At 38.4% G+C, this 11,218-nt stretch overlaps 1 protein-coding gene across 7 annotated transcripts in view; it reads right to left on the bottom strand.

The window, feature by feature from the left end:
* Ckap5 (cytoskeleton associated protein 5) overlaps positions 1 to 11,218 on the bottom strand; it is a 101,982-nt gene that overhangs the window by 43,774 nt on the left and 46,990 nt on the right. For all 7 annotated transcript variants that reach the window (XM_033756431.1, XM_033756435.1, XM_010612447.3 and 4 more), the window contains exons 10-15: positions 8,212 to 8,301; positions 7,932 to 8,096; positions 6,629 to 6,757; positions 5,562 to 5,744; positions 1,033 to 1,146; positions 632 to 742 (exon numbers count right to left, since the gene is read on the bottom strand). In XM_033756431.1, the coding sequence (XP_033612322.1) occupies positions 632 to 742; positions 1,033 to 1,146; positions 5,562 to 5,744; positions 6,629 to 6,757; positions 7,932 to 8,096; positions 8,212 to 8,301 (792 nt within the window). The remainder of the gene's footprint in view (positions 1 to 631; positions 743 to 1,032; positions 1,147 to 5,561; positions 5,745 to 6,628; positions 6,758 to 7,931; positions 8,097 to 8,211; positions 8,302 to 11,218) is intronic.

Genomic DNA, 11,218 nt, shown 5'->3' with positions numbered 1-11,218 from the left:
TTTTTTTTTTTTTTTTTTGGTACCAGGGATTGAAATCAGGTCTTTGCTTTTAAGGCAGGCAGCAGAGCCACTGAGCTAAATCCCTGGCCCTTGCTTATACACATTTTGTCCTGATTTTCCTAAAAACATAGTTATATAGGGTAGAAGCAGTTAAGTATAATATCTCAAAGAACTAAACTCAGGTCCAAACTACTACAGTGGCAGATATAGGACTGGAAGGTTCCTGACTAAAGTGCCACTGCTCTTTCAAATTCTTTAGCTCCTTTTCATTATACTTACATACTATATTCACCTTTACAATACAGGGGTAATACTAAATGATGAAGAATAGTTTAAATGGAGAGATCTTAGTGCTTAGTGTTTATCAGAAAGTACTATACTTTAAAAATTCACCTAAGCCTTGTACTTCAGAATAACAACCTAACATTGTTGAAAAAGTACTTAGTTATAAGCTTACAGAATGTACATGTTGAAAGATAAAACACTAAAGAAAAAAACCCAAAAGTCCCCTGTCACCTTTAGTTAATTCTGTGAAATACATTTACTGCTTATAAAATACAGCAATTAGGACAAATATTGTTTCTCCTACAGTTTACTTTCATTTACACTCCACCCATCCCCATGCACTCACCTTCTGGAACTCTTCCATGCAGGCTAGCCTTTCCTTCCAGTTACTGCTGTCGAGAAGCTGTATACAGGTAGGGGGAAGGACAGCTGAAGCTTTTTCTTCACATACTTCTATCTATAAGATATAAAAATAGGCTAAAATTAGGAACTGCTTAAGGAAACAGGTGGCAAGAATTTAAAGTACCACAGCCAAAACTAAAACAAAACAAAACAAAACAAACCACTCCCATAGCTCTGTTATAGTAACTAAGTCTCCTGCCATAAAAGGTGTTAGTCCAAGGCAAATTCAGTATCCTAAAATGTATCAAAATTCCCTGTGTGTTGTAGAACCAGAAGAAGAACACATAGATCTCCTCATAGGTTTCAACTTTCCATGGATCTACAATTTTGAGGCATAATACTGACCGAGAGCTCAGGTTCCACTATTTCTTTGGTCTCCATTCCTTTTTTGCTCTTGGTTCCAGTGTTCCCTGAACCTCCTGGTGCAGTTGGTTTTCCCTTTTTAGGTGGTCCACCAGCCTAAAAGCAATTTTTAAAAAAATTAAACTATTTAAGGATTTAGAAGAGTGGTTTTAAAACTTTTTAAGTTTTATAGAAGCCTATGAAAATTTTATTAGAATGAGGGATCACCCCAAGATAAGCATTTTTCATGCCCACAGAATTTGCAGTTTCAAGGGCAGACAGAAGACCATTCATGTGGCGGATGGGTAATCTGCAGAATGCATACAGACACTCTTCATTTAATGACCCAGCTCTGGATCTGCAAATAGGTCATTAATGAACCGGTTCCTAAATGAGGAAAGGTATACAGCATGTACATTACAATATTCAGAACAAAGAAGTGGTCAAAGGAAATTCCAACTTGATGACTTTGCTTTTATTTGCATAACTCTTACATGTACTACTGGAAGGTATAACAGAACATAAAACTACAGTACTATATTGTACAGTACGATCAGCAAAAATAACAGTACCATATAAACAAGATGTACTGTAACCCCCTCCAAAATCGAGGCTCTAAAGCAAGAAGTACAGAACTGTACAAAAATTCATAATCTTAAGAGGAAGCCAGGAGGTCGAGCATGGAAAAATTCGGAGTTAAGAGCCAAGTGGGTTGTAGCAAAACCTGGTGGACTGCTCTGAAAGTTTTGGGATTAGGTCATTTTCCAAAGCGGCACAAGTTGGTAAAGGAAAAAATAGTTGCCAATTCTCTCTAACAAAGAATGTACACAGAGATTTTGTAACTAGAGATACCTAGGTTCAAATGCCAGCTCTGTAACTGTTCATTCCAAAAACACATCTCCATTTCATACTATTTGCTCTAAAGTACTCTATACACGGACAATCAAGAGGTGACAAGAACTTTCTCCTTGAAACTTTACAACACAGTGTGGAAAAATAAACAAATGAACAACAATAAAAATATCCAAGTGAACTATAAAAGCAAGTGTAGAACTTTTTTTTTTTTTTTTTTGGTACCAGGGATCGAACTTGGCTCCTTGTGCTTGCAAGGCAGGCGGCGGCACCACTGAGCTAAATCCCCGGCCCAAGTGCACAACATTTAATCTCACTAAATCTTGTTTCTTCTTTCTGGAAAACAGGGGTCATGAAACATCTACTTCAAAATGGTCATGGTGATTAAATGCAATTATGAAGGTAAATTGCTCTAAATCGTGCTCAGTAAATAACTGGTTCTCTTTTAACTCCATACTATAATTCAGGGTGGGGCTAGAAGTGGGGAACGAGAAACGAACTTTTTGCATCTATAAGAGATACCTTTCATTCTTATTTTTTTGGTACCGGGGATCAAGCTTGGAACCTTGTACTTGCGAGGCAGGCAGCAGCCACTGAGTTAAATCCCTGGCCCTAAACGTTTCCTTTGATCCTACTATTTTCTCATTTTTTTTCCCTATCCTTTTCTTTTACATTCATAAGTAGACCCTAATTTATTCCATTGGTTTCCATGCCTTCTTCACTTTTTTAAAGTATTGGGGATCAAATTCAGGACCTTGAGCTTTCAAGTGAGGCAGGTGGCAACACCACTGACCTAAATCCCCGGCCCGATACCTTTCATTCTTAAAAGAGTCACAGGAAACATACTCACTGAAAGATGGGGATAGCTACCACTAGGGATTTGTCCCAATTCTACATGGTATAAAGGTGAGAAGATCTAGACTTGTATGGAGACCACATGATGTGACAGCAGCATTAGCAAAATGACCAACGTCATTAACACTGTGTCTTACTACATTTAATTTCATTACCAATAAAAATTTCATTACTTGATGATATTTTTTGATCTCTTAAAATGTACTCTTTCCCTTGGCCAGGTGGTGGAAGATACTTAGTAATCCTTGCTTCCTCAGGAAGCTCAGGCAGGAGAACCACAAGTTTAAGAGATCCCATCTCAAAATAAAATTAAAGAGAAAAAAAGGAGTAGGGTTATGGATGTCACTCAGTGGTGCAGCACATGTCTAGCATGTACCAGACACTGGGTTCAATCCTGAGCACCTCAGTGGAGAAGTCTGGGGGAAAAGCACTCCTCTCTTACATAGATGGTCATTTTCCTTCTTCCTTCCTTCCTTTTTTTTTAAAAGTGTTTGGAGACAGAGTCTGGCTATGTACCCCAGGTTGGCTTCAAACTTGTAGTGACTGTCCTGCCCGTGCCTCCCGAGTGCTGGGATAACAGGTCTATACTACCACAGCAGCAATCTTTCTTTTAGGGAAGAGTGACAAGCACGTTCAATGTTAAGGACAGTCTTTTCAACAGTGGCCCTGGAGGGGCTGGGGAATTAGCTCAGTGGTGTCACCAACTGCGTTGCAAGTGCAAGGTCCTGAGTTTGATCCCTGGTACCAAAAACAATGGCCCTGAGAGGACTGTGTGTCTACAAGCAAAGGAGTGAAGTTAGAACCTTATCTCCCATCATATAAAAACGAATTAACTCAAAGTAGATTAAAGACCTAAATGTAAGACCCAAAATTATAAAATTCTAGAAAAATTCAGAGGGTAACAAGGTTTCTTGGAGAAACTAAATATTATAGGCAACAACAGTAACAATAAGCTGGGCATGGTGGCACACACCTATAATCCCAGCACTCGGGAGGCTGAGGCAGGAGGATCGCTGTGAGTTCGAGACCAGCCTGGGCTACATAGTGAGTTCCAGGTCAGCCTCAACTACATAATGAGACCCTGTCTCAAAAACAAAATAAAACAAAAAACCCAAACTGGACTAAATGAAAATTTAAAAATTTTGTGGGTAAAATATAATATCCATAGAATAAAACAAGAACCTACAAAATGGGAGAAAATGTATTATCTGATAAGGAATTAATATCCAGTAACAGAGAGAATACCCAAAACTCTTTAACAAAACAAAACAAAACAAAACCCCAATTTAAAAAAATGGGAGCTGGGTGGTGACTTGCCTATAATCCCAGCACCTGAAAGGTGACTCAGGAGGAGCGTGAGTTTGAGCCCATCCTGGGCTATATATATAGCAAGTTCAAGGCTGGTGTGGACTACATAGAGAGATCCTGATTCCAAAAAAGAATGAATAAAGGAAAGAAAAAAATGGGAAAAAAACTCTAACTCACTTCCTCCAAAGAGGGTAAACACAATGAGTTCAAGGCTAGACTTCATTTTGTAGTGAGTCACTGTCTCAAAAATAAAAATCCCAATATTACACTAAGTGAAATAAGCTAGTCACAAAAAGACAAATACCAGCTAGGCATGGTGATGCACACCTGTAATCTAGCACTGTGGAAAGGTGAGACAGGATGACTGAAGTTCAAGGCCAGACTAGACACCTTGGTGAGACCCTACCTCAAAAAACAAATAAATAAAAAATAAAGGCCTGGGGATGTAGCAGCAAGAAAACCCTGGGTTCAATCTCTAGTACCAAATCAACCAACCAAAGTGTAGCTCAGTGGTACAGCACTTACCTACCACAGGCAAGACCTTGGATTTTTTTTTTTTTTTAACTGGGGATTAAACTTGGGACCTTGTGCTTGTGAGACAGGCGATGGAACTGCTGAGCTAAATCCCCAGCCCAAGACCTTGGATTTTTGAGTCCCAGAATCACTAAAACAACAACAAAAGAGGGAAAGAATGATGGTTACCAGGGACTGGTGGAAGGGGAGTTTTGAAAGAATTACTGTTTAATGGGTATAAGTTTCCATTACAGGGGTCAACACTGGTAACAGCTGCACAACATTATGAATGTATTTAATGCCACTAAACTGTACAGTTAAAAATGGTTAAGATGGTAAAATTCATTATTTTATTTTACCATAATAAAAAAATTATGGACTCTGGTACTTTCATTAACTGTTTGTTTTTTTTTTGAGACAGCATCTTATTATTACTGTAGTTTGAACTCACTACATAACTCAGGATAGCCTTGAACTCATGGTGCTCCTCCTGCTTCAGCCTCCTGAGTGCTGGGATTACAGGTGTGTACCACCACACCTGGCTATATCTAGTAAGGTTTTATTTTTATTTTTTGGTACCAGGGATTGGGACCTTGTGCTTGCGAGATAGGCTCAGTGCCACTGAGCTAAATCCCTGGCCCTCTAGTAAAGTTTTAAACAGTTAAATGTGTTGGAGTACTGTGTCTTCATTAACAGATATTCTGCTTTATTTTCAATGTGGTTAATCTATTTTTCTTTCTTTTGTTTTCTTTTTTTCTTTTTTCTTTTTTTTTGAGACGGGGTTTCACTATGTAGTCGAAGCTGACCTGGGACTCACTATGTAGTCCAGGCTGGTCTCAAACTCACAGCTATCCTCCTGCCTCAGCCTCCCGAGTGCTGGGATTATAGGTGTGTGCCACCATGCCCAGCATGAATCTATTTTTCAAATGAAATCACATTAAATGAATCACCATGAATCTGAGGCTCAGATTCTACTAAATTCTAATTGTTAATCCATTATTAACCTTAGCAGTAGGTGCCTTTTTTAAGGGTCCTGGTTTGGGTGCTGAAACATCCTTTGTGTCTTTATCTCCTGCAGCTCCTGAAGTAGCAGTCCTTCCTGGCACAGGTTTGAACTCCTTCTTATCAGTTGCCAGTCCAGCTTTCTTACCATGTACCAGTTCTACTTTCTCTGAACATTCTTTGATCTGACAAATAAAAGAGAGAAAAGTGAGATGAACCCTAGAGTGAGTCCAACTTTGAAATGTAACAACTAAGTTCAACTTTGAAATTATTATTTGATACATAATTTTTTTCTTTATGTTGTTTCTAAACAACAACTATACATAAGAATTCAGGGAGGACCAGGGATTTAACTCAGTGGCATAGAACTTGCCTGGCAGGCGTGAGGTGCTGAGTCTGATCCCCCACCACCACCAAAAAAAAAAAACAGAAAAGAAGTTAACCAGATTTTCTTTTTTTGGCGGAACCACTGAGCTAAATCCCTGGCAAGATTTTCTGAATAATACACATTGTGTGTCTTGTATTACTTTTTCTCACAAGTTAGAATTACAATAAACTTACAATGGCCACAATTTTGATGGAAGTCATTGATATATAGAAAGGTAATTTTCCAGATTATTAGAAACAAATTTATTTCATGTTTTTAACTGATCTACAGAATGGTCATCCAGTTTTTATTTGGTCATAATTTGAAAGGTTTTTCTACTATATCGCCATTGTAGCCTACTATAAAATTTAAAATGTTATGTTTTCAAATTCTAGGTCTGAACCACCCGTGCAGAATAAATTAAATTTTACAGTTATTAGCTTTTTTCTTAACAAAATAAAACGTACAAATTTGCAAAACAAAATACACCAAAGATTATCTTTTAAAACTTGTTTCAATTCTGTTTGTGTGCATGTGTATGTGCATGCACCCACAATGTAAAATTTCCTTCCAAGTGTGAGCAGCAATTAAAAAACTGAGAAATCCCGATGAAAAGGATACCAGTACTCTAATTTCTAAGATGCAAAAACCATAATGCAAAGGACTGTTGTTCCATTACTTTATAGTGCATCACTATCTTACCCTATCAAGCTTGAGTTTGTCTACATCGGCTAAGAATGGGTTGACTGCTTTCTCACCAACCACCTTCAAAGCAGTACCCAATGCTTCAAATGCAGCATCTCTGACTTCAGGAGCAGAATCGTTGATGTGCTATACTCCGGAAGTAAACAAAGTGATCATTAATACAAAGTATAATTTAAATATCACTAGTCTTAATTCAGGCTGATAGATATTGGATAAAGAATTTGCTTTTTATAATTTAATGAAGCTAGTTGTAGCTCTCCTTTTGCCAGTTAACACTCATTCTTTCACAAATTTTTTTGGGTTAAGGAAGCCTGTGGTTATCTATTCAGCAAGCAGGCACTTTCTTTTCCCTTCAACTTCTATCTATAATGCATCACTTCTTTGTTTCTTGGTACCGGGAATCAAACTCGGGTCCTTGTGCTTGCAAGGCAGGCGGCGGAACCGCTGAGCTAAATCCCCGGCCCTATAATGTGTCACTTCTAAAAGCTCGATTTGATTCCTATGCTTGGCAAGACCTACCTGAACACCAGTAAGTGGAATCATAAAGCTAACATGGGCTTTCATTCTGGAAAAGGAACATAGGGCTGGGCATGGTGCTGCACATCTGTAATCCCAGCTACCTAGGTGGCTGAGGCAGGAGGACCACAGTTTGAGGACAGCCTGGGCAATTTCAAGATTTGATCTAAAACAAAATTTTTTTCCCCATTAAATTTATTGGTACATTTAAGGCAAACAATACAGTTACATTCAGCATTGGGATCTTGTAACTTTACATGATATACCTTGGTTCTTATTTTTTCTCCATTCCCCTGCCTTCCCTTTACCCCCCTCACCCTTCCCTATTTACAAAGACTTTGTTTCCATTTTTTTTCCCTCAAAACAAAATTTAAAAAGGGTTGGGGATATAGCTGAGTGGTGGAGCACTTGCCAAGTATGTGCAAAGTGGAAAAAAAAGAAAAGGAACAAACAGTAATTACGAGAATTTGGATCCAATCTCCAAAACAGCAGAGGACTTGTGCCTAAAAAGATCATAATCTACATCATGAAAGTCAAGTAGTCACTATATATAATTAGTAGAAGAAAAATCTTGCCTAGATTTAAGGTATCTTCCCATTTACAAAGACAGTCGAGAGCCAGGTGTGGTGATGCCTGCCTGTAATCCCAGCATTTGGGAGTCTGAAGCAGGAGGATCAAAGTGAGTTGGAGGCCAGCCTGGGCTACACAGTGAGTTCAAGGCCAGCCAGGATTACACAGGGAGACACTGAGTTTAAAAAAACAAAACAAAACATACAGTCTATACCTTGAGTAGAGCAGCACAAAAGGGCTTTAACAGGCTCTTTGGCAGGGTAGAAGCGGTGCAGTGACGGAAGCTTCTTGCAATAAACAGAGAGGTCTGCTGCTTGATTGTTGGGTTTTTATTATCCATCACTGCTAACACATCCTCACTGATGTTCTGTAGTGTGGTCTTTAGGGAGAAAATGTGGTCAGTGTGAGCATTTCTCAATTGTAAAGAGTAGTCAAAATATCACATTGGCAAAATTTACTTTAGATAAAATCATAAATTCATGTTGTCAACGTACAGTGAGGAAGATTGCATCAATTGCCTCCTGCAGGGCTTGCACCACTTGGGGCTTCTTCTCTTTGAATTTCTCCAAAATGGTTGGCACAACCTGTAAAGGTAAACAGTTTGAATAGCATCTGCCAATGAGAAGGAATGCAGTACACGCTACAACACAGCTACTGATACATGCATAACATGCTGAGACGTGCCATAATATAACATGGCTGAAACAAAATTTTCAAAATTATGATAAACGATCCCATACTGTATGATCCCATGTATGTGATGTGTCAAATCCATAGAGAGGAGGTATAGTCTAGCAACCCACACCCACTTTTTTAACCACTTTTTTTTTTAAATTTAGAGGAATTGTCTAGCTCAGTGATTCTGCCATCTGCCTTGCAAGCACAAGGTCCTGAGTTCAATCTCTGGTACCAAGAAACAACAAGCGCTACACACTAGCCTATAACCCCAGCCAAAATAAATCTTTTCTCCTTGAATTCTGGGTTTCAGGTATTTTGTCTCAGCCACGAGAAAAAGTAACTAAACAAATTTCAATAAAAAGTCATTTCCAAAAAAAAAAAAGTCATTTCCTTTCTTGAAAGGCAGAAGAATCTTACATGAGAATAACAAATAGTTCTCATTCTGACCCAATGAACCAGTGTTTATCAACTTATTTTCTGCCTCTACACTTTATATGGGGCCACATAATAGCCATTTTTATCACTGTCATCTCTCACTTTATTAAGGACTTTCAGGAGGATTTAGAGTCAGAGTACAAGGTATAGTACATAATTCTTTCTCCCCATCCCAGATGCTGATATAGGTCACTGCAGTGGGATGTCTATCTCTTCACCATACCAAAGAAAAACACAGAAATAGTATCAGAAATTGTAATACTTTGTGATCAGAAATATATCTTCATATTCAAGTACTTTTGTTAAAAACTTTTTTCAATTTTTTTGATGCAGGGTCTCACTGTGTAGCCCAGGGTGGCCTAGAACTAACAGAGATCCTCCTGCCTCAGCTTCCCAAGTGCTAGGATTACAGATGTGCACCACAAGAGGCTTCAAGTACTATCTTTAAAGTTGGAATTTTTGTAATTTTAGTTTTATCTTCTAAACTATTATTAACTCATTAAATTAGTGTCAGGCACTATGATTTGAGGTAAATTAAAGAGATGCTTTCAGAAGGGCATGATGGTGCAGGCCTATAACCCCAGCATTTAGAAGCCTAAGTAGGAGGATCTTGAGTTTAATTTTCTCAACTGTAAAGAACAGTCAAAATAAAATAAGACTTTTATCTTAAAAAAAAAAATGTGGAGTGGTGGAGATTGAACCTAGGGACTACTGTGTGCTAAGGATGCATTCTACCAGTGAGCTATACCACCAGCACTTTTTACTTTATTGTAAAATTCATTTTGGCGCTTGCCTGTAATCCCAGCACTTGGGAGGCTGAGGCAGGAGGATCGCTGTTGAGTTCAAGATCAGCTTAGGCTACATAGTGAGTTCCAGGTCAGTCTCAACTACATAGCAAGACCCTGTCTCAAAAAACAAAACAAAATCAAAACATTTTAATGCATTTTAATTACTCTAAAACAGGGTAGCCTTGAACTTGCAAGACTCCTGCCTCAGTTCCCAAAGAGACTGGGATTACACTTGTGTGCCACCACGCCTAGGCCAAAGTTTATTTGTTTATTTATACAATACTAGTAATTCAACTCAGGATCATTGCACCGGGCTACATCCCCAGCTGCTGCCTCCCGTTTTTCTTTTGAAAGTGTCTTGCTATGTAGTTCATGTTGGCCTTGGTCTTATTATATAGCCTTGGCAGGTCTTGAATGTGTGATGTTCCTGCTCAACCTCCTGAATGCTAGTACTACAGATGTGCTCCACCAAACCCAGCCCCTACTCCTTTATATATATATATATGTGTGCATGAGAGTGTGCGCGCGCGTGTGTGTGCATTTTTTCTTGTACCGTGATCGAATTTGGGACCTTGAGCTTGCAAAGCAGGTGATGGAAACAATGAGCTAAATCCCTGGCCCGCCTTTTTATATTTCTGACACAGTCGCAGATAAGTTGCCAAGTTTCCCAGGCTGGGCTTGAACTTGTGATCCTCCTACCTCAGCCTCCTCAAGTGCTGGGAATATAAGCATGTACCACTATGCCTGGCTTCCAAAGTTATTTTAGGGTTCAGAAGATACAGCAACATCAATGGCAATTCCTCAACATTTATTTCAATATTTCACAGAAGTGATACAGACCAGAAAGAATATGGTTCCCATGAGAAATATAAAGGACTTTTAATGCCAGTAGTTAGTTATAAGCTTGAGAAATTAAGGTAGTGTATTGGCTAGAAAGCTAAAGTTCACTTTTACAAATATTACCACAAAAATAACTTATAAGTAGCTAAACACTATTGTTTGATACTAAATATGTATATATTATAGTTTTTAGGGAGGAAAAAAAAAATCCTGTTACAGAGCACTGAAGACATCTTAAAGCTTAATGATAAAGTGAAATGAAGCCAGAATCAGATTTCAAAGTAAGGCCCACATAATCATCTAATCACTATTTAGTATATTAAAACTGATTTTAAAAATTGTTTTCTGGGCTGGGGATTTAGCTCAGTGGTGCTGCCACCTGTCGCCCTGTCTCAAAATCACCAGGTCCTGAGTTGGATTCCAGGTACCAAAAAAATAACTGTTTTCTACCTTGGAAAGTTACTCCTAATACAAAAGCATAAAATACCCTAAAAAGCAACACAAAACACATATTGACCAAGTTAATATACTTATATCATATATAATAAAAAATACTTGCTACAATAAAATAGATTACAATTTTGATCCAATATATCATTTACATGTCTAAAGGGTTTATAGACTTTTATTTTTATTTTTTAACTGCTGAGCTCAAGCAAGCCTCCTGTCCTCAGCCTCTTAAGAAGCTGGGAATAGAGCTGGAGATTTAGCTCAGTGGTTCCACCTCCTGTCTCAGAAGTTCAAAGACCCAAGTTCTATC

Source organism: Fukomys damarensis, unplaced genomic scaffold, assembly GCF_012274545.1.
Source record: "Fukomys damarensis isolate Sample0158 unplaced genomic scaffold, DMR_v1.0_HiC HiC_scaffold_27, whole genome shotgun sequence".
Taxonomy (NCBI): Eukaryota; Metazoa; Chordata; class Mammalia; order Rodentia; family Bathyergidae; genus Fukomys; species Fukomys damarensis.
Note: the sequence above shows the minus strand (reverse complement) of the source record. Positions and strands in the feature narration are given on the sequence as shown.